At 34.0% G+C, this 23612-nt stretch overlaps 4 protein-coding genes and 1 non-coding gene across 5 annotated transcripts; 1 reads left to right on the top strand and 4 right to left on the bottom strand.

Annotated features, from left to right (window-relative positions):
- Positions 1–489: 489 nt before the first annotated feature.
- LOC140805648 (protein FAR1-RELATED SEQUENCE 5-like) lies at positions 490–1335 on the bottom strand. Its single transcript, XM_073161907.1, has one exon. The coding sequence runs from the start codon at positions 1333–1335 to the stop codon at positions 490–492; it is 846 nt and encodes a 281-aa protein (XP_073018008.1).
- Positions 1336–5317: 3982 nt separating this feature from the next.
- LOC140806234 (uncharacterized) lies at positions 5318–6911 on the top strand. The gene is made up of 2 exons (XM_073162764.1): positions 5318–5480; positions 5557–6911. The coding sequence occupies exon 2, from the start codon at positions 5683–5685 to the stop codon at positions 6679–6681; it is 999 nt and encodes a 332-aa protein (XP_073018865.1). The 5' UTR covers positions 5318–5480; positions 5557–5682; the 3' UTR covers positions 6682–6911.
- Positions 6912–9360: 2449 nt separating this feature from the next.
- Positions 9361–9432, bottom strand: TRNAT-CGU (transfer RNA threonine (anticodon CGU)). The gene has a single exon. It is a non-coding gene; the product is annotated as a tRNA-Thr (tRNA).
- A 1019-nt stretch (positions 9433–10451) lies between these two features.
- LOC140806231 (uncharacterized) lies at positions 10452–15432 on the bottom strand. The gene is made up of 7 exons (XM_073162760.1): positions 15056–15432; positions 14903–14942; positions 13525–13595; positions 12068–12162; positions 11129–11196; positions 10775–10885; positions 10452–10691 (listed from the first exon to the last, which is right to left on the bottom strand). Exons 1-7 carry the CDS (start codon positions 15357–15359, stop codon positions 10559–10561), a joined length of 822 nt encoding a protein of 273 aa, XP_073018861.1. The 5' UTR covers positions 15360–15432; the 3' UTR covers positions 10452–10558.
- A 5397-nt stretch (positions 15433–20829) lies between these two features.
- LOC140806230 (COBRA-like protein 4) lies at positions 20830–23251 on the bottom strand. Its single transcript, XM_073162759.1, has 6 exons — positions 22983–23251; positions 22819–22898; positions 21913–22369; positions 21689–21836; positions 21336–21613; positions 20830–21253 (listed from the first exon to the last, which is right to left on the bottom strand). The coding sequence occupies exons 1-6, from the start codon at positions 23032–23034 to the stop codon at positions 20904–20906; spliced, it is 1365 nt and encodes a 454-aa protein (XP_073018860.1). The 5' UTR covers positions 23035–23251; the 3' UTR covers positions 20830–20903.
- Between the last annotated feature and the right edge of the window lie 361 nt (positions 23252–23612).

Below are 23612 nucleotides of genomic sequence, written 5' to 3'. Positions count from 1 at the left end.
GTTAATACCGTACAAGCACCAGCACCAAAAACATAACTTCATACAGATTAATTTCAGTCATCAAAGCTCATTCCAGTTGTCCACATGTTTGTACTACCTGCAATTATGTACACGATGATTACAAAAAAATTATGAAATAAACAAAATTTAAATGCATAAAATAATTTATGTATTTGAGTTACCATGTATTGAGCCAAAATCTTCTTCATCAGAGTTCTCATCAGTGTTATCATTTTTTACGGTTGACCTGATAAATGAACTTTGTCATCTGTAGTAATATTAAAGAAATTATTAACTTCTCAAAAAATTAATCAATACATACCCGTCTTTCAAATTTGGACAGTTACGTTTGTCATGTGACACGCCTCGACGCCCGCATCCACGACACTGTCTGTCCCTTGATGTTGACTTCTCCTTCGATGATATTAGTCTCTTCCCACGTCCTTTTGTTCTAATTTCAGAAGGATCAATGATATCAATGGCTCCATCCTAGCTTCTCCTACTTTGAATTCCACTGCGTAATGTTCTATTAATATTCATCTCCTTCATTTTGCTATCAATAAAATCAAACTGCTCAGTCAAAAAGTTTGTCCCCTCATCACTGAAAGATGCAACATCAATTAAAGCTGAGGCTTTACAAGATAGCCTCATATGTCTAGACATCAAACACTTTTCTGGATCGTCAACCACATTTTGCTCAGCCATAGTGTAATGTACGCCAATCTTTGCATCTTTTGTCCACCGTTTGAGTATATACTGATCAGGTAAGTGGAAAACTTGGTTGATACGAAAAAATGCTAACATATGCCTGCACGGAATACCCTCAAATTGAAATTTCATGCAACTACATGATATATCGTCTCTTTGTATGTCATGCGTAAGCAGCCTATGTTTGGCAGAAGAAGAACCTTGAAAATTAATGATATTGTAAACCACAAACTCAATTCCAATAGATGCTTGTTGCACATAATAACCATGACTCAGACTAATTTCATTTTGAAACTCCAACCATTTGTTTTTCGTGTATACATTCACCATTTGCAATTCCATTGGCCAGTTCGATTTAACCTTCGGCCGCTCGTTCAAATCAGTATGATCGGCAACTAACTCATTGTGTCTTTGGTGTCGAAGTGTTTTATTGAAACGAATTACGAAATCCATCAACGAGTTATTGCCACATACGTACTTCTTGAAAAATGAATGTGAACTTTCAGACCTCTGGCTACTTGACATTCCAGCAGAAAATACATGGTTGAAATATGCCGGCACCCACTTATGTCGCAACTCATACATCAATGACAGCCAATCATTTTCTACCAAGTCAGCACAATTCATAACCTCTTCCCATGATCTCTCAAATTCAATAGAAGTCGTAGAATGTACAACAACATTTTTTATGCTTTGATAGTGGTCACGAAAAGTCGTCGGGTTCAATTTATCTGGGAATTTGTTTAGAATGTGCCACAAACAATATCGATGAATTGTTTTAGGGAAAACTTCACCAATGGCTTTCGTCATAGCAGGATCCTGGTCAGTTATGATCAAGTTTGGTCCTCCTTTAGGCATGGCTTCTAGAAACTTATTAAGCAACCAAACAAAGGAATCAGTTTTCTCATCACTCAAAAATCCACAACCGAAAACAATGGTTTGATGATGATGATTAACTCCTACAAATGGTGCAAAAATCATCCCATATTTGTTGGTGTTATATGTTGTATCAAACACCACTACATCACCAAATGCAGTGTATGCCCTCCGTGACACATGATCCGCCCAAAAACAACGAATAAATCTATTTTCTGAATCTGTCTCGTAATCAAAAAAGAAAGTTGAACTCTTGTCTTTCTCAGACAGAAAGAAATCAATCAATGTTTCGGCATCAATACCCTTGTGCTCATCCCTAAGCGTTTTCTCGTAGTTTCTTATATCTCTTTCCGTGCAACCTACATGTTCAGGCCCTCCAGACTCTGTTTCAAACAATCACATTTGTTGACAAGTAGGTACATTCGCTTCAGCAAACTGTTGAGTTAGTGCTTTCTTTGCTGCAGAAACAGTACGATGTGAGCGTAACAAATGCACCTTTGAAGGAGTTGATAGTGGATGATTATGACTTTCTACGAAGGTACTAACAACCCAACCTACACCAGTTTGTTCCTTCACAACTGAAATCTTTGACTTACATCCAGTTCTAATCTCACCACGAGCTCTTTCCTTTACTGGTTCATCACTTTTTGATTGTTTACTCCATCTTATTGCATCTGTATGTCCTTCTTTAAAGCATACAAATTTTTTCCAGATAACTTCATTTGTTTTCTTACTTTTTTTGTTATTGCTCATTCTCGCACTAAAACCAGATTCTCGTGCGTATTGGTTGTAGAACGAAAACGCCTCCTCTAAAGATTCGAATTTCATACCTATTTATGGCTTTTGATTGTCTCCAACTTGGGGAATGTACGACAGTTCATCGCCGCCGTTTTCTTCCATTCTACAATATGAAATGAACAAAATTAATTTTGCTTAGATATTGAAATTCTACCGAAAAAGTGAGAAAGTTAGGAGCATTCACGCACAAATTCTACCGAAAGTGAGAAATTTTCGAACAACATCGAGTTATCTTGGGATTTGACGCGCACGAGATCTGGAAAAAAAATTAATTGTGTGTTGTGGGCGCTAGGTTTTGAGGCGCACGAGATTTGGGTGAAATAGTTTACTTTTCTGTGTGGGGCGCTAGGTTGGATGGGTTTTGTCTAAAAAATTAGACATTTAGCGACGGTTTGTAATAAACCGTCGCTATGTCCGTTTTTTTAAAAAGTAGACATTTAGCGACGGTTTTAAATAAACCGTCGCTATGTCCGGTTTTTTTAGAAAGTAGACATTTAGCGACGGTTTGTAAAAAACCGTCGCTATGTCCGGTTGAAAAGTAGACATTTAGCGACGGTTTGTTAAAAACCGTCGCTATGTCCGGTTACAATTTTTTAATATTGTCATGTAGCGACGGTTTCTAACAAAACCGTCGATAATTCCGGTTACAATTTTTTTGAAAAAAAAATGCACACGTGGGCTGTCGCCCACGGATACCCTGCACCCAAGGGTGCAGGGTATCATCCCTCATATATATATATATATATATATATATATATATATATATATATATATATATATATATATATAAAACACAGACAGACACGCAAGCACCATCATGTGTACACATATGTGTGCGTGTGTCACTGTGTGTGTATAGGCGACAGCTCAGCTGTCGCTCACGGATACCCTGCACCCAAGGGTGCAGGGTATCATCCCTCATATATATATATATATATATATAATATATAATATATATATATATATATATATATATATATATATAACACAGACAGACACGCAAGCACCATCATGTGTACACATATGTGTGCGTGTGTCACTGTGTGTGTATATTTAGCTGACATATAATAGGGATTTAAATGGTTGCAGTACTGACCGGCAAAGAAAGCTAAGTATTGCAGATAAGGCAAAAACTTGTGTGATACGGTCTCACGGGTCATATGTTGTGAGACGGATCTTTATTTGGGTAATCCATGAAAAAGTATTACTTTTTATGCTAAGAGTATTACTTTTTATGGTGAATATGGGCAGGGTTGACCCGTCTCACAGATTAAAATCCGTGAGACGGTCTCACATGAGACTTACTCTGCAGATAAACCCTCCCTTAGCTTCAGCATGCCAGTCAATTTATACAATTTATATATTTTAAATATTTATTGAGTTGTTATTAATGTAACATATTGGTTTTGATATATTTATGTATTTATTAGTATATTTTTTATTTGTAAATTGAATTTAATATTTATTACTGTAATAATAAGGCCTACTTTTCAATTTTCATTTCAGATCTCATTCAACACAAATACGGCTCTGGTCATGAGCCTGTGATACGGTTAATGAGATCTTACCCATGTGGGCATTGCCCCCATGAGAGGATGGATGGCCAAGATCTTGCCAAACATACAATTTCAAAAAAAAATTGTGGGTCCTACATATGCATGGACAAATTTTGACCATCCATCCTATCATGGGGCAATGCCCACATAGGTAGGATTAAATAAACCCTGTGGTACAAAGTTTCAAAGCTGACTGCAGCAAAAATGCAAAACAATGATGTACGAGCAAAGTAAAAAGGAAAACACACTGCCAAATCTATATTTTATATAGAAATTAAAGTCCAAAAGATTCATTACCTAGAAAAATTAGGTAACTTCTCGATTTAGGTTTTGCTATGATCTTCGCTATTAATCGAACCGCTTGCTATTTTCCCAACAACTTTTCTAACGTGTGGAATAAAATATAAATAAGACTATGACTTTGTTTTGGGCTATGTAGGGAAAAAATTCCAAACTAATTTATTTGTGTTGGCTCAAATTATATTATTATATATAATAAAAAAAATAAAAAATTTGGGCCTCAAAAAACAAAGGTGTTAAAAAAATAAAAAATTTTGGGCCTCAAAAAATTTGGCTACATGTCCAAATTGAGTTAAACAATAAGTTACAAGGTGTATTTGAAATTACAAAAATATCTTAAATGTATTTTTGAAAAGAATTTTTCCGAATAAAATTTAGGAATAATTTTATAATTTTAAAAGTAATTTTGTAACTCAATTTATAATCCAAATTATACATACAGTATTTTTCAAAAAAAAAAATAAAAAATCATTGGACTCCTTTGCTTCTGAGTAGGCGTGGCCCTGCAATATGCATGTGACAGAAAATTTAGCCACTTAATTTCCTTTTGTAGATGTCGATAAAGCACAGAGGAAATCTTTACGAAACGTACAGAAGAACAGATGGTCCCTTTGATTAAATTAAATTTATATCTGTATAACTTCCCTATGATATAGATATGGGAAGAACACTTACTTTTTCCATTAATTAAACACACTTAGATTACATCGACAAGAGTTGAAACCAAAGATTAACGACTTAATTAAACGCCATGCTAATAGATAATTTCTTTTTGTAAGAATAAAATTTATATATATATTGAAAATATATAATAGAATATCTCTTATTTTGAAATTTGACCAACACATTTCATATCTCATGCAAAGAGTACGCGTGGCTGCCTCTGCACCATACTTTTATTCTTTTCATTGGAGAATGGTCGGCTCAGGCCGAGCATCTTCTTTGCTCCAAGCACAGAGCTTGATTAATATATATAAATAAATACTTACATAGTTGCAAATATATATGCATCATACAAAAAGTTATATATATCCTCTTTGATGCTAGCTTCCTGTTGCAAGTACAAGTTTCCAAGCAGATTTCTTAATCAAGAAATTGTTTACTGATCAATTAAGAGCTCCATAATTCCATTTTTTTTCTATGTAAGTATTAAATTTCACATCGTTTTCAGTTCAACATCTGTTATGTATATATAGATTTCAAGGAAAAAGATATTTATTTAGTAATCAATATGCATGACAGGTAGTTTTGGAGCTGGATTTGGGAAGTTTTCTGCAGGATAAAAGGAGGGTTATTTAGTAATCAATATGCATGACAGGTAGTTTTGGAGCTGGATTTGGGAAGTTTTCTGCAGGATAAAAGGAGGGTTTTTCAAGATTTCTGCAGGCTTATCGATTTAATTAGCAAGCACGTATATTTCCTCTGAGTTTATAAAAGTTATTAGATGGGAGACCTAATGGAGGAAAAAGAAGATTTTAACAGAATTCATCAAGAGATCAGCAGCGCAAGTACTACTACTTCTATGGCCTCATTGAATTCGACGTCATCGTCATCGAGTTCTAGGTTTATGGATCCCCGGATCGTGCGGGTTTCTCGAGCTTTCGGAGGCAAAGATAGACACAGCAAAGTCTGTACTGTGAGAGGCTTGCGCGACAGGCGAGTGCGGTTGTCGGTTCCGACTGCGATACAATTGTATGATCTTCAGGACAGGTTAGGGCTAAATCAACCAAGCAAGGTGGTGGACTGGTTGCTTAATGTTGCAAAACATGAGATTGATGAATTGCCACCTCTCCGTTTCCCAGATGGAAGATCTGGCCAAAATCTTCATCACAACCCAGCTTTTCTTGAAATTGGGGGCTCTAAATCTAATAAAGAAGGCTTAGAGATCAGTGGCAGCACGGTAAATTGGGATGATACAATGAAATATTCTAAATCAGATGTTTTCTGGGGGAAATATAAGGATGCAACAGGTGGGAAAAGTGATCATAGAGATGGGTATTGGCCAAGAAATCAAGAGGAAAGGCAATTCAACTTCGAAAACCAGGGTGCACTCGTTGTTTCTGCTACAAACAACCTTCTTTCTAGGCCAAATCCCTCTTCATTACCAATTTTCCTTGATAATAATACATATAATAATCAAGTTTTCAGATGGGATCCTTCCAGCTTAACTCTATCCCAACCGTCGGATCAAGCAACGGAAGATTTGCACAATATTAGCCTGATGCCAACGGCAGGTTCTCATCAAATTCTGGTGTATCAACCTGGAACAAGTACACATGAATCTCATTTCCCTTCTTCAAATTCAGAATTCGACCCGAAACAAGTGAATTTCCAGGCTTCGCAGTTATCTGTTTCTCCGATCACTTCAACTGTCTATCAACCGGTAAGGCCATCCCATCTCAGCGTAACCGCAAATCTTCTCCCTTCACGAAACAACCGATAGTTCTCTACTGGTGAAACCTTTCCTTGGTAAAAGATTCGTTTCGAATTCATCCTTCTGCGATAGGTACTTCGAACCACTCAATGCATCTACACTTCTTTCATACTTGATGAATATATAAAGCTTGTCAGCTGCTGAAAATATAATTATAATGAGTTACACTGATCTTCACATATAGAATTACATGGTCGACAAATTATCATGTTGCGATTATATTTTCTAAAGCACTTGAATTTAAAGCCTGTAATTCTTTTTACTGGCTCCTGCAGTATATTGTGGAACACTTTACTTATGGCGTGATGCAGTATTTCTAACTTAACACCAGAAGTCTCCAACATTTTCTCATCATTCCATGCGGAATCGAAACAAAAAGTCCTAATATATTTCATTTTCTTGATCATATATTTGCAACATCATGAGGAGTAAAAGAAGAAAACGGGAAAGGGTTTTTGTTTCTTGGGAGAATAATGTAGGCATGGAATTGTCAATTTTTACGCAAGATCCAAGGAAATAAATAACACGCAGCAAAAATAAGCTTAATCTTGAAGGACCCGTGGCATGAAAGAAAACTGGAAAAGATAGCGTGTGGTCCATATTAAGAAAAAGGTGACAAAGATTGGCCAAGGTACAAAGTTAATTAGGGTTTGGTTTATTCATTTGCTGTGATCGAGTGTGAGTGTGTGTAAAGGTGTTACATACACATGCACGGGACCACATGCAAAAGTCTCGTAGAAGGGTCCCATGCTGCTACCGTTGGGTCTTTGGATGTCTCTGTCTGCTATATTCAGTCGGCCAAATAATTAAGCCAATTTACTTTAGGGTTGATCGAGTGAGTTTCGTGCATTGTTTTTCCATCCTATTGTTTCAAATTTCTACAAGAATATATACTTTCCACAAAGAGCTTTAGAATAACGACTTACACGCATATTCTTTTAGACATGCAAAGATTTTGAACTTCAAACTATGCATACTAAATAGCCATCTTCAAATATTAGGAAAATTGACAAATTTGGTATTGGATGTTTTTTCGATTTCAGTTATCTATACAAACAAATTTAAATTTGTCGTTTATCTTCAATAATTTTCAATTTTAATAATTTTTATGCAGAGTACTGTGAAATTACGCACGTCAGCATCACACTGGCGCGTCATGTGGAAAATGATGAAAGTTGTGAAAAAAAATGAAATATAATGGATTAAAGTGAAATTCGATAATATATCCCACTTAAATTATAAAGAAACAAATATATGCGTCTGAATATATTCTCAGACATGATTTTTCAGGATAGTTTCTTATATTCGGATTTGAATTTCCTTCTAATTAATAATTTAGAAGCATGTATATGACATATGGCAAGTGTATACTATATATATATATATATATATTATTTGACTCAAGTTTAATAAATAATATAGATATAGTATCGGTGTATTACAGTATAAGTTGAATATGATTGTAATTTATGACACCTTTCGGAATTCTTAATCCTTATCTCTTGCTTTCTCTTGAAATTTAATTTCCATTTGTAAAGTATTAAACCAGCAGTCTAAGAATATTGACTTAAAAAAAGTTATTTACGAATTGCTAACTGATATAATGGTTACATACTTAGATTTAATAATTAATACATTTAATTTGAATATTAAATTTCTTAAGCTAATTAATTACAGATTCTAATAAATGTGACTTCAACAATCTTCTATTTTCCACGATGTGGACATTTGATTTTTCATCACATATCGGTACATATTTTCGTGCCCACAATAATTGACCATATGGGAAGAAAGTGAAGACAAATAATATATCTTATATTTCTAGACGCGGTAGTGGTTTTTTTTAAAAAAACGACGGTCTCACATGTCGTATTTTATGAAACTGATATTTTATTTGGATCATCCATGAAAAAATATTATTTTTTATGATAAGAATATTATTTTTTATTGTGAATATCGGTAGAGTTGACCTGTCTCACATATAAATATTCGTGATGTCATCTCACAAGAGACCTACTCAAAACTTTTTATAGGAAATTAGCCTGCTTACCACTGAATTTGATCATGGTTCAATTATCGTGCAAAAGAATTGAGATAATTTGTCAGATTTTAGAGCCGGGTTTTAAAAAATTGATGTATATTCGAAATTATCGAATCCAAGCGACTCGAAAATGTTTGAATTTTTTTCGAGGCAAATTCGAGACCAAATTGTTTTATTTGGTGGTTCGTGAGGCGCTCGTAAACTTTAATATTTCCTTAAAATAATATAATTATATATTATATATTTTGATATTTTATTTCTAATAACTCTCAAACATGTTTGAATATTTTGAGTTGAGCTCAAATTCGAACTCGAGTCAAAACAGTGCTCTAAAAGTCGTTGAGGTGGTGGGTTGTCGCTCCCCTTCCCCGATTTTTACAAAGATTACGCCTACGGCCTATGGACTGAGAATCTGGCCCAGTCCGGTAACATTCCTAATCACAATTTGATATTAATTAAATATTTTTAATTTAATTTAACATAACAAAATAACGGACGATATTATTCAATCCAACAATCTACGTGATCGGTTCGGAATCCGCAGTCTGCCCCGGTCCGGTAACATTCCTAATCACAATTTCATGTTAATTAATTAAATATATTTAATTTAACATAACAAAACAAAGGACGATAATAGGAGGCGAACCAGCTCCCGGCGAGGATCGAACTCGCGACCTTTCGCTTACGAAGCGAACGCACTACCACTATGCTACGGAAGCCATTTACGAATTCTTTATTTTTATATTTTTAAATTATAATATGTTGGCGATGCCATGGAACGGGCTGACAAGAGAGAAGTAATTTATAGTCAATTTGCATTAATCTATAAAATAAAATTATATTCTTCTAATTAAATACTGCTTTGTTTGTGATTGACCGAAGACAACAAAAATGTAGAATTTTTAATTACTTTTTCAAATAATTCATTCGTAACAGTATATTTTGCCTCATTATAATTTTTAATCTAGTTTTCAAATACAAAGGTACTTAAATTAATCTTTAATAATAAATCAAAGGAGCCGGGTGTTTAAAATAAATAAATAAAATGAGGAAGCGAAAGCATCGAAATAATCCTTAAAAAAACATTGAAAATAAGTCGAAATGGTTTATTATTACTTTGAGGACGATTCAGGTGTGGACTTGTTCTTCTATCCTCGTACATAGTTCATATTTCATTCCAAGATTCTTCTTTCATTCTGAATTACCGATGCAAAATGGTTAATCACTTTTTCCCTGTAGTTTATTCAATCTCCTTCATGCTGTGTGTGCTCACCTCCCCGATGACGTTTCGATTACTTGCACACAATGGCGATTTGCTTCCTCGGTACAAATCAAGGGAAAGTCGGCCATCTCAAGTGTAGCACGGGACTCAAGTCTCTACTGATCCTATCCTACACAAGGCTGCTAGAATATTTAGTTTCTTAGATGCATCAAATGCACCCTAAGTAAACTTGATGTCCGAACCGACTATGCATTGTGTGATTAAGCTCCTAGAAGGAGAAGAATCCGTCGACTTGCAAGACGTGGATATTCGCTTCTGCAACAAGAACAAGATCGAGCAAGCACTAGTCATGAGGAGCAGCGAGACGTGATGGATGGGACCGTGTCGCTTTTTCATTGCTGATTTTTTTAGAAATTCACTAAAAGAATTGTAAGACAAACGAAAGCGGGAAGAAAGATGCTAGCAAGCAATGAAAATACAGGGAAAAAGGTTTGCTTTTGTTTTTTAAAAAAGAAGAGCAATGAAATGGGTTGAATTTCATTTAATTCTTATATGAAGTTTGAAATATCACTTTTTGGATAATTGAATTTCGAGTGCAAATATTATCCTAGTTGATAGAAAATTCACAATATTGATTCAAGCTGCTTTAACTTAGGGTCGAGTTTTTCCGGCGCCAAATATTCTTCTGGAATGAAATACGCATCTGCCATAGCCTTTGCTTTGTCCAGCACTTCCGACGGCACAAACTTGAGAAGGCTGTCACCAGAGAAAAATTCCAAAAAATCTTGTTAAAAACTTTGATGCATGAACTATTTGCTGTTACGAAATTATCTGATTACCTATCCATTGCATCAAGAGCAGCAACGATTTTCAATTTCATTGATTCAATTGGAGCCTTGGATTGACTTCTTGATGCTTGCAAAAGCAGAGAGTCGAGTTCTTCCAAGGCTCTACAAAATGGAATTCTCACAAATGAAAAGGATAAACCAATAGCCTTGTATACAAAGCAAAGAAAAGCACGCATCCCCGCCCGTATACCATTCTTTCCCTCTGTCTTGTCATTTCAGTTTTGATATGTAATAATTCCCGGATCCGGGAGCGCACAGTCTAACAATCTGGTTAATGTGAGTACAAGGATTTGTGTTACTTGGCAGCACAGCAGAACTACCATGACTAGGTAGCAAAAATAATACCTTAAACACTGATCAACTGCACTGAAAGCAGGTTTGCCATTGCCAGCATCGGAAGCATATTGTGCAACCTGAAAAATGGTAATCAATTAAAACAATTACTCCCCGATGTGGAATCTATCTTGAAAAATCATATTAAATTGCTTCCAAGGTAATTCTGGATTCTACTGCTCAAAAAACATTTACTCGTACTACCTGAGCACTGCAACACTTAGTTTTGCATATTTTATTGGTAGTCTCGGATCATTTTACATTTATTAACGAAGCAAAAACATTGCAATTGAGACATTGTGCACGATTTTTACTATCTGTCCTCTCAATATCACCTTCATTTATAAGCTACAAAGAGGCAAACACTAGATGTTTCAAAGTAAGCTATAAAGTAGCTGGAATTGGGTTCAATTTTGGCTGAGTTAGCTACTGGCAGCTTATGTTAATTAAGGCGATATCTGAGTAGGTGAGCCCTTGACCAATATTCACGGTTTCGATTCTCCATACCAACACTTATTCGGGCAAGTCTGTGATTTAATTTATTAGGGTGGTTTGTAAGTCACAGAGTTAACCCAGAGGTTTAACCAGTGCGTACCAAATGATAGCGGCTTTGTGATCCCACGTCATCACAAATTTGATGATTCTATCTATTTTGAATTTGAAGCTGGCACCAATAACAAGGGATAAATTAGAACCCAGATTTATTCATCTTAGTAGTGTCACTCTAAAGGCTAGCTGGTATATGATCAGCAAAAGTGGATGTCAATTTTGGATGGAACTTAGTATTTACAATAATATTTTACCAAGTCTTTCCTTTGGATCTTCACTAAATTATAAAAAAGACATTCCATATAAGACGAAATAAAATAAACCGAGAAGCCCATAATAAAATATGTCTCACATTGTGTAAAGATAAACTGAATAAAGGCTAATATAAAAACCTTGACTTACAGCTCGAATGTTAACACGGAAAGATGAAGCAGGACCAGATCGTAAGAGATTCCGGCAATCGGCAAATTTAGGTTGATCAACTTCCAACGAATGCTCTACAATGGAATCAGTATTTTATAAATACATCACTTTGAGATTTTGTTACTTTCAATAAATCAATGGACACAGAATCGTTTAACTTAGTTTCCGAGTATCACAAAAAATTCATGATCTAAATAACCACAGCCTGATATTATATATTCTGGAACATTAAGTAACAAGTCAGGAATCAGCAGATGGACATATAAATCCACTAATGAATGTTGTTCTGATTTATTATGGATTCTAGTTCATAAAATAATTGCATTCTTGAGAAAAACATAGATAGCTTGGGTATTTGAACATACATGTTTTGGGGGTTAAAGAACTCCAACAAAAGTGAACTCCAAAGAAACTACCGACCGACGAGTAATCTCCCAGTGGAAGCATGTAATATAGAAAAGCTGGAATCAGGTAGCTCATGGTACAGGTCGAAGCACTGTTTCATAATTCAGGGTATCACAGACAGGGATGGACCCCAAAACATTAATGAGAGAAATGACATATCCAATAAGGTAAAAAATCATGTTACATTGTTATGCACTGAAAAATTAAGAAACCATGGAGGGTGAGACTGTCTCAATATATCATACAATTTTAAAAATATATCTGTAAGGAATCTCCCTGCCGACCTCGCTTATTAATCTGCTGCTTAGCATAAATTTCTTGTTCCGCAATGACCTTAAGAAAATGTAGTTAACAATGGCCTTTATCAAAAAAATTATCACAGTTTGTTATGTTCATGACTGAAGTCTAAACACATGCATCGGCAAGGTGCAAATTTCTTTAATCACCCTCTATGAAGCAACATCCGTATAAATTGATGAATGAAGGTCTTCCCTTAGATGTAAGCAGACAACAACTAATGACGCTGATTATCTACCATAAAACATTCTCTTGGTAAGCCAATAAAAGAAACAAATTCCATGCGATGTGTAGATTATGATATTTAATTTGTAGATTGGTATCGAACAGTTGATAGGATAAAAATTTTTAGTAAATTTGGTAGGACAATATTCTCCATCCCTTGATTTGTTGAATCGTGATATACCCTTTGGGTCAAGTATGTTGGTTATTTGCAATTTTGGTCTTCTATGTTATCAGATTTCCAGTCAGACCAATCTTATTCACGTGTCTTCACATTTGTTGAAATTCTAGTCATTTTTCATAAAGATTGTTGATATGTCACTATATAAGTCAGAGTCACATTAGCACTGAATTGGTGCCACCATATCGGAAAAAAGACTGAAGTTGCCAAAAAAAAATAAAGATAGCGCATTAATATTTAAATTTAACAAGATAGATGACCAAAATCGCAAAAGAGAAATTATACAAACTAAAAATGCAATTTTCCCCATAAAGAAGTGAAGAACCATCACCTAATTCCTTCATCTGTAACCCAGTTAATAAAACAGCTGGTATGTAAGTCTCTAGTGGATCAAGATTTTTCCTGGATAAAAGTTGGACAAAACAGAGATATTATACACATTATCAAAACAATATATCAAGTAGTGGCCAACACCGGAATGGAACTTCAGCTAAACCATGACTTGCCAAGAATTATGCAACCTTTTGAAAGAAATTCAAATAGCAATTTATTTACACTACTAAAGTATATGTGCGCTGCACGTGGGTGACTACGATTGAAAAAATAATCACAAAATTTAAATAATGCTTAAAGACGTTTGAATAACATCATCTTTATGAGTATTTATCAATCTAAAAAGATCAAAACACAAGGGATGAAAGCATCGGGACCATGAGTCAGATACGTTCACTTATACATGTTACACATTTCGATCTGCTTCCTGCATGATTTTGATATAATCAGAAAAGATATTTTTTCATCCAAATACCAATCATAAGGGAAAAACAATAAAAACAAATCAACATGACAGTGATTTTACTAATGCCAAAACCAAAATGTACTTAAATGAACCACACGTGATAACAAACGATTATCAACTAAAACTCTCTTAATTAACAAAAATTATCATACTAATGTTAAAATAAAACCAATAAAATTGTTTTTAAATTCAATATTTAATTATGCTTTTGCTAAATTTTTAATCTCTCATGAATTTTGTTTACATTTCAGTGTTTGTTTTTTAAAATTACATATTGTGGATAGTTAATTTTATACCAGAGTGAATCTTTTTTAAATTAATGTTGATGACTATTACTTTCACGTGAAATAAAATTTTAAAATAATATGAATCAAATAAATATGTGTAATAAAACACATATTTAAATAAGATAATACACTAAATAATAAGATAAAAATATCATATGTAAAAGCTTTAATCTCTATCAAAAGTAGACAGTAGTTTTTATTCTTTTTAATTTTCTCATTAATTTCTAATTCTATGTATAAAACCAAAATGCATATGAAAAAAAAACAATTAGGAACATAATGAAGTGCATGAATTAATTGTTCATGAGAAAGACTGTGCGCCTGAACTTTGAAGTGTAAATGAATGGAAGACACTTGAAAAATGTAGTGAATAAAACAGATATATAGAATAATTTCAAATTTATTGATATAATTACTTGATATAAAAATTAGGCGAAGATACATGACAATTGTAGCAGCCCCTAAAGCTTAACTTGAATTTGAGTTTCAAAGCTTGTTAGTAATTTAAACTATGGACACAGCATCGAGAATTCCATTATGTGGACAAGTTTTAAGGTTCCATTTACAAATATCAGTTGAAACAACTAAAAGAGAAGTAGATTTGTTCAAAAAAAAAATCTTACTTTTTGACGTATTTGTCCAAAATGCTGACCCCCATAGCATCTGCAAAACGAAACAATAAATGGAATAATTTCATTTCACCACAATCCACAACAAAACAAAGAAACAATGAATGGATCGAAGTGATTTCCCAAGAATTCAGAAAACGCACATACCATTGGATAGGGAGAAGAAATTATCAAGGAAAAGAAGGGACAAGGAGACAGATCGTCTGCTGGGCGTGAATCGTATTTGGTTGAAGGTGAAGCTGGAGAGCTGTGAATGTGAAGAAGGGATAACTGAAGCAAAAGTCCCTTCTGGAATCTCCACCGGAGAAACAGACTCTGGAGCAGCATCTCCAGTGGAATTTCTCAGTAAACGTAGCCTGCTCGTGAAAGAAGATGCAGAAACTGGAAAGGAAAGGTACTGATTCTGGGTGGAGGTTAAATTAAGCATCCCACCGGTGATCCTGGCAGACATGATGCTCTCAGCGGACTGTTCTTCTTCAGGATAGTATCGAGAGAGACGCCAAACAAATGTTATCCGACTAATTGCTTCGTCTTTTATATTTTTAACTTATCATTTACATTGCCTTTTACTGGCATAAGTCATAACCAACATTTTTTAATAGTTTAAATTTATTAATTATTTGAACAAAACATGATAAAAATAATTGTGATATATATTTTTTTAAGTTTTAAAATTTTAATTTTTTTGAAATTATATATTTAAATACATATTATTTATAATTTTTTTATTAAGAAAGTATATGTCTATCTAATAATTTAAATACATTAATCGGTCTAACTATTTTTTTTTATGATTTAAATTTATAAATTATCTTAACTATCTACTTTGTTCAATTTAAACTTTTTAACGTTCTAATTCATTTACTCTACTAGCTATAAATTATATGTTTAAACAAAATTTGTTTATAATATATTATTATTAGATTTTATGTTTAACCAAAAAATATTTAAATTTTTGTATTATTAGAAACGAAACATAGAAAATTGTTGGGGTGTATAAATTCTACATATTGGTTAGAGCAATCGAAACGTAACGTTTGAGCTGCAGTACAATTTAAATGATTTGAGTTGTATCATTACCATCAGTTAGAAATTTTTGTAAGACGACAAGCGATCGGTCCTACCATTAATATCAGAGTCAATGTTACGAGTTTGATTCTAATTGATTGCAATGAGTACGATTATTGGAAGAGAGGTTGTTGTGGTGTAATAATTGTCTCTGATGATTATATCATTGAAACGTGATGTTTGAACTGCAGTACAGTTTATAAATTTGAGTTGCAAACAAAAAGTCCCTAAAATTAGATTTATATTCAGAAAAATAGTTTGAAATGGCTTAAAATTCCAATTAAGGATTCAAATTAATATATTGAAATTTCATTTGTTGATTTATTTAAATTTCATTTGTTGATTTATTTTTATCGATATGATGCACTATAATATATCTTTTTCGAGTTTTTGTGTTCATGTTGTAGTTTTTATTTTAGCGATTGATATACAATAAAAGGTGACAGAGCCCTTTAACTTTAACAAATGTATGGTGTGTGTGTGTGTGTGTGTCTATATATATATATATATATATATATATATATATATATATATATTTGTGTGTGCGTGCGTGCGTGTGTGTGTCTATATGATACGATTATTTATCTTCGGCAACTGATATTAGATGTTGATACTGATGTAATTTTCCATGTAAATGCTGATTTTTTTTTATTCAATTTTCAAATTTTTTTTGCATGAAATTAAATTTTACGAATATAAGTATCATAATAATGAAAATAACAATCTCTTTATGGGATTATTTGTAACTTTATAGAAAGTGTCTTGTAAAATCTGGAGCCTTTATGTTCCACCAAAGATTCGGTTATTCCTGGTGAAGTATTTCCCATGATTGTATACTGACTAACCAGAATCTATTCGGACACAATGTCCCGGTGGTGAATGAATCCTGCAACCTTTGCAATTTTTCTATAGACTCGTCTGGACATGTCCATGTTCTTTTGTGTTGCGATTAAACATATGTGGAAGAACACATCTTTTGCTCAAGTGTTAAGAGGAAACTCCCATACTGACACATTGGAGCTTTGTCAGTGGTTGAAAGACCAATTTTCAAAGACGGAATTTGAATGAGGTTGCAATTCACAAATGGGCGATATGGAAAGAAAAACAGAATACCTTCATGGTGATAAGAAGAAACCGTTAGTTGATAATGTTTCCTGGAGTTATGCAATCTTATCTGATTTCCAAAAAGCCCGGACCAAAGAGAAAATTGAGGATGCATCAAAAAAGAGTAATTCGGAGAGGATATGTAATCTGCCAAGATTAAGCACATTAAAACTCAATGTAGATGCGGCCGTGGATGAGGATAGACATCATTTTAGCATTGGTGGCGCACTCCGAGACAAACAAGGCCGACTGTTATTGGTTTTTGGAAAGCAGATCAACCAACCCATCTCAGTGGTTCATGGTGAACTTCTGACTATTCGAGAAGGTATTATTCTCCTGCATGACAAAGATTTTACTGATGTTCAAGTTGCAACCGACTTCTTATTAGTAGTGCAAGTAGTCACTGCCACTCGGGATGATATTGGTTATACGGGCCTCTGTGCAACAGATATTAGAGAGCGTAATGAGTGAATCTAGGATATCTAAGCTTATTCATGTTCGTCGTACGACAAATAATGTAGCTCATAGCATTGCTCGTTTTGATTTTGATTCCCTTTCACCCTTTGTTTGGTTGAATGCTGATTTTTCTTCTTGGTTGGTTAAGCTTGTAATAGGATGATTTAAATCAATAAAATTACAAGTTTTATCTTCAAAAAAGAAAGAAAGAAGTGTCTTATAAAAATATTTTTTTTAAAAAAAAAGGACGAAAATATATGCATAAAATTTTATTTTATTTTTAAAATTAAATAAAATATAGGCTCAATTCCCATTTTATGGACGACTGTCTATAACAAAAACGAACAAAATTAATTAAGATTCAGTAAATATAAATACTTTGTCAATGGACGACTTTCTATACCAAAAACGAACAAAATTAATTAAGATTCAGTAAATATAAATACTTTGTCATGGAATAAAAATAATATTGGTTTACAAAAAATTGATCATGCTTAAACTAAAAGTCAATTTTATCCTTGACATAAATTGAATTTGAGTCAAATTATTCTTATTAAATTCAATTAGACAAATACTATTATATATAATATTTTTAAATCTGTACTCAAATATAATATATATTAAAAATATTTAAAAATGAAAAATAAAAAATATATTTTTCACACTCTATATTATATTTACGTATTAATACAATTATGATTCAATAAATAAATCAAATATACAATAAAAAAATATTTAATATATTAGTAAAATATAAAAAAATAGAATATATGTAATCGAAACATAAATTTATTAATAATGCTTTGGCGACTCACGAGAGCCACTGTTACTCAATTATTGTAGGTCAAAGGCATAAAATGGCCACCCATTTACTTAATTTGTATCTTCCTCTGCAACCCACCGACGAAATCCAGCTGAACCATTCAACGTCGAAAATGAAGAAAATCACGGCCAAGCAGCTGAAATCTCTTCGCTCGGCCTCCGTATTAGCCCTGGCGCTCCTATTTCTCAGCATGAATCTCAAGAAATCCGACTGCCTCAGCGCCGCCGCCAACCTGGCGGCCGAATGCAACGCCACCGTCGTCGGAGACTGCTTGCCGGGAGACGAGGAGTTCATGATGGATTCAGAAATAAGCAGAATGCTTTTCACCCATTCATCGAAAACTCTCACCCCTCTGGCGCAAATTCCGAAGAGACCCTTCTGTGACCAGAAAGTGTATGGAAGTTGCGTACCGAAGGCCAACAAGATCTACAAGCAGCGGCCCTGCAACTACAGAAATCTCTGCGGTCGGAAGGATTAATCGCCAGCCGGTTTGTCTGAAAATTTGTTGCGGTTCTTAATTGGTAATGCAAACAGCTCGATTACTTGCATGTATGCTATAATTCCTCGAAAGTATTACGACTTGAAGCTCCGTAATAAAACTTTGTTTCTGTTGAATTTTCAAAATAGGTATATTATATATTCAATTCTACGGTATTCAAGTTTCTCATGTATTGAACCAAACCAACTTTAAAAAATATATATATAATAAAAACCTTTATTTACGTTTCATCTTTCATTACAAAGTATTGTTTACATTGTATCTCACGGATCTTAATATATGAAACGGGTCAACTCTACTGATATTCACAATAAAAAATAATACTATAGAAAGTAATACTTTTCATTGGATCACCCAAATAGTAAATCTGTTTCATAAATACGATCCGTGAGACCGTATTACACAACTTTTTGCCTTGTTTTATGAATTAATTTGAACCAAATCAAATTAAATTGAAATTCCAGTCTCAACGCACTCAGTAATCTCCCAAACTATATAACCAACCTGCAAATTTATCCTTAACATAAATTGAATTTAAGACAAATTTTAATTTTAATTTTGGATAAATTGGAAATATATTGAGAAACTTAAAAACCTTTGAAAGAAAATATATAATTGGTAAACACAGAATTCGTATAACTTGATATAATTTTGATTTCATTTTTTAAATTTTTTCGAGTCCTTGCTAATTACATTATCAAGTTTCCTCTACCGACACAAAAAGATGCATAGGAATTAATGAATCATCCAGCCAAGAGAATTCAATTCATCGGCAAACGAATTAATTGTCGAGTACCAACTTGCCTATGTTGCAATGCCCCCACCATGTGGATGCTTCATCACTTGGTTTAATTTATTTGCAAATTCAATTATTTATTTTATTTTGGAATGTGCAGTAATTTGGCGTGCAATTTTTATTAATTGTTGATATGATATCGGATAAATCGTTATCAATTTTCAACGTCATATCATTATTTTCGGAAGGTTCGATCCTGGGTGTGGGGGCCGTGCCCACACCCAAGATCAAGGGTTGAGATTCATATCATGGGGAATAAAAAAATTTAAAAAAAATAAAAAATTGGGCCAGAAAAAATTCTGGCCCTTGGATGTACCCCTACAGGCAGTGCCTGTAGGGGTGGGGTGAAATAATCCATTATTTTCATATTCATTTTTCAATTTCACATCATCATTTTTCGATGTCACAACACTATATTCGTACATCGTGTTAATGCTACTACGAAATAGGACTGGTAAGCCAAAAAACCATCAAATTCAGTAAACAAAAACCAAAATTTGAAAAGTAAGTGGATCGAAATTCAAATAAAAACAAATTCATGGACCAAGTTATTTTTTCTTGTATTTGTTAAAATATTTGAATATGGTCAAGGGAAAGTATTTTAGAAAGGATTTATTATATTTTTTAATGTTAAATTTATTGATTTTATGTCAGGGTTGATTTATTGCGTTGAATTTGATAGGGTTTGAATTGATGAATTTTAAATTAATTTTAAAAAAACAAAAACAAAAGAAAAAAAAGTTGCATCGGGAGGTTAAATGGTAACACGAAGGATTCGTAGGAAGGATTCATCAATGAATTTTTTTTGTTTGAGTAAATAGATGAATATATTTGGGTTAAGGATTTTGGTTATGTATGTCAGTTTTATATGATTTGATATTTTAAATAATCATATTTCAAAATCTTTGTTTCATCGCGATTTCCGATTTTTTTTACGGGAGTGTTGACGAATTGTTAACTTGTTCCGCATCACGTCAAAACACTCTAAAAAGAACCAAAATTGAAAACAACATACTACTATTGGTATTGGAATAAAATTTGAAAAATGTTGGATTAGTAATATCTTTTAACAATATGAAATATTAAAATCGCAAAAATTAAATATATGAAATGAGTGTTGCAATATGATTTTCACTTCTTTGTGTTTCTTCAATCATAATTTTTTTTTTAAAAAAATGTTGTATCAAATTTCCACATTTTTATGAAAATAATTAATTTAAAAACAATCAATTAAAAAAATGACCGCAATTTACTTCAAAAGCTTTAAATGGCCTTCAGAACTTTCCAATATTTTCAAAACTTGGAAACTCACCGGCACAATTACAATGAGAAACAAAATTACAGAAGAGACTATAAATCTAGGGAAGAAAGCTTGATTTGAATCAGCAGAATTTGGCAAGAAGGGGTAAGAATCAGGCGGGGGTAGAATACACTCTTCGCCGTTGAAGTACACTTTCCGGGGAAACCCCCACCCCTGCTTGAAGGTAAAAGTTTCCTTGTCCTTCTGAAGAAGTACTTCCGACTGAACATTTCCAAACGGCCCTGCTTCCATTAGCAAGTCATTGAAGAATTTCATGCCATAGAACATCCCTGTGTCATCTGCATTGATATCAAGTTATAGCACCATATATTATATTTGAAGTTTGTTAATGTCATTTGCTTAACAAATCAAGAAACTTACTGATGGAGCCATAGGGAACAAGAGGCTTGTAATCGAAGCTAAAAACTTGAGTCACGTTATTGAGATTCGGGTGCTGGACAACGAGAGTCCACTGCGTGTAGTTCATCCGGTAGTTAAAATTAGTTATCGCGACCTTCGCACGCCAGTAGTCTTTGTAGTTGGACTTAACGTGCCAATGAACCCGAATCGGGCACATGTGATGCGTGCATTGGAGCAGAGGCGTGTTGTCTTTTTTCGGAGTGTTTATCCCCACCACACTCAGAAGTTTCGAATCGCTCCTGTTACAAAACCAGGTTGAACATATGATGCTTGGATGATTTTAGATTTTTTGGTGCAAAAAAGTGAAATCTTACTTGACACATTTCTTTTTGTTTTCACATCCACAAGCACAAGAAGGGCAGGACGTGATTGTTTCATTGTAGAAAGACGAGAATGAGACGCAGCAACTGGGGTGCTTCTGGGCCAGAAACTGAGAATATGTGCAAGTTACATTCCACGTCACTGCCCAAAGAAAGGTTCGATAAAATCACAAATTTATCTCATCGAACTTTTAGAGAAACAGGGCATGAAGACTTACTCAGGGCCTGAGTTTTTCTTCGACGATCCGGGGTGAGAAATGTGGTTGGAGGCACAATCTTGGCAGGGCCACAAGTGTATCCCGGTGAAGGGCCTAATAAAGTGAAGTTTTTAGGAAGTTTAACCGTCTTGTTAGAAGTTCCGGCTTGGCCAACACTGATTTGGAATGCGGAGACGGCTGCCTGTGGATCTTGGCCCCAGGCAGCCAAGACTCCGCCCTTGCAGCAGTTGCTGAATTGCTGGTTGTAAGGCACGCCTGGAAGTAAGTCTACGACGGTTGGGTTCTTCTTGCAGCAATGAGGGATAGTTCCTTTGAACTTGGAACAGTCCCCTTGTTCGGTAGCTTGGGCACCCTTCATATCCCATATCACTTCTTTCTTAGCCCATGTCCACCCAATGGTCCACCCAGGGCTCATAATGTGCCGATACATTTGGAAATTGTTCATCGTTACGACGGCCTACGAATCACCCAAAAAAACTTAGTCCATTTAAGTTTTCATGTCATAGATATTTCGTACGTGTACCCTGTACACATCCACTTTCTTGTTACCTAGCTAGAACTTTTCACAATAAAAAACTCTCAAATCTATAATCTTTGGCAGTGGTGATATCAAAAAGTCGTCTCAGATGAAGGAAACTGAAAACTTACAGGATTATTTAAATGAAGGGGACAAAATATATCTTCTATTATACAGTTTTATGTAGGAAAAACACACTCGATCATAAACATTTAAAATTTCCAGATAGCGCGGAGCCATCTGTTGCTTGGATACCAAAACATGGCAAGATTGCAAGTATTCTATACCCTCACATGTTGGTATGTTCCTGATCACTGTTAAAGTTTTGATCTCAAACTAATCAGAGTCGATTTACGACTAACTGACTATGGTTGGATGTAGGTGCTCACCACATATCCATCTGCTGCCCAAGATATCACATCCCATTTGATTGTTATGTTCCCATTTGGATCCAAAGGATCATAGGCATCTGCATGAAAACAAGAACTTCAAAAATCATTGAATAAACACAGTTAGATTCAAACTACATTTGGAGACACTGACAGAACACTACCTATGTAAGAAAACAGCAAACCAAAGAACAGAGCTACGAGAAGGAGTCTCATGCTCTCTTCTATATATGTTTAAAGGTCTAAATGTTTAATCTGGTAGCTCTATTTTTCCTAATAAATATAAGAAACAAGTGTGTGACTTGAAGGTTTTTAGAGTATTTTGATGTTCAACTACTGGCAGTTGGGTGCTTAGTTTTCCTTTTCAGACTGCATAAATAAGAGATGGAATTCCTGTATCTTCAAGCAAGGATTTAACCTACAACCAGCAATATTTCTTAAAAAGGAGGATTCAAGAAATTCTAAAATTTCTTGGAAATGAATTGATGCAACTAATTTTTTATTGTCTGGTATAATTGAATTTTCATTATATTGGTAAATACAGTAAAAATTCTATAATATAATACAAGGAAAAGAAAAACATCAAAATTTAAATTCCAATTAACACAACATATAAAAAGCTTAACATCTTTCTAAACTCACGTTTCTACTTTGGGTGAGGGACATTTGTGCACATGGAGAAGTCAATTTTCAGGAGTTAAAGTTAAAGCTAAGCAAAGTAGGAAAATCTGCTTCTTACAATTTTAACTAAAGAGTAAACGTTGGTATATTATTGCCTAAACGACCAAGTAAAA

This window comes from Primulina eburnea, chromosome 11 (assembly GCF_022965805.1).
Source record: "Primulina eburnea isolate SZY01 chromosome 11, ASM2296580v1, whole genome shotgun sequence".
NCBI lineage: Eukaryota > Viridiplantae > Streptophyta > Magnoliopsida > Lamiales > Gesneriaceae > Primulina > Primulina eburnea.
The sequence above is the reverse complement of the archived record's forward strand: the minus strand, read 5'-3'. Positions and strand labels throughout refer to the sequence as shown.

What these genes read in the sequence shown, in the direction of transcription:
- LOC140806230 (XM_073162759.1), bottom strand. Translation starts at nt 23,034, where the DNA reads ATGAGACTCCTTCTCGTAGCTCTGTTCTTTGGTTTGCTGTTTTCTTAC. An exon ending in GGGCAGCAGATGGATATGTG is followed by an intron (nt 22,370 to 22,818) that starts GTGAGCACCTAC and finishes GGTGATTCGTAG; the next exon opens with GCCGTCGTAACGATGAACAA. An exon ending in TGTTCCCTATGGCTCCATCA is followed by an intron (nt 21,254 to 21,335) that starts GTAAGTTTCTTG and finishes ATATCAATGCAG; the next exon opens with ATGACACAGGGATGTTCTAT.
- LOC140806231 (XM_073162760.1), bottom strand. Translation starts at nt 15,359, where the DNA reads ATGTCTGCCAGGATCACCGGTGGGATGCTTAATTTAACCTCCACCCAG. An exon ending in TCCGTGTTAACATTCGAGCT is followed by an intron (nt 11,197 to 12,067) that starts GTAAGTCAAGGT and finishes ACCATTTTTCAG; the next exon opens with GTTGCACAATATGCTTCCGA. An exon ending in GCTCTTGATGCAATGGATAG is followed by an intron (nt 10,692 to 10,774) that starts GTAATCAGATAA and finishes CTCTGGTGACAG; the next exon opens with CCTTCTCAAGTTTGTGCCGT.
- LOC140805648 (XM_073161907.1), bottom strand. Translation starts at nt 1,335, where the DNA reads ATGAATTGTGCTGACTTGGTAGAAAATGATTGGCTGTCATTGATGTAT.
- LOC140806234 (XM_073162764.1), top strand. Translation starts at nt 5,683, where the DNA reads ATGGGAGACCTAATGGAGGAAAAAGAAGATTTTAACAGAATTCATCAA.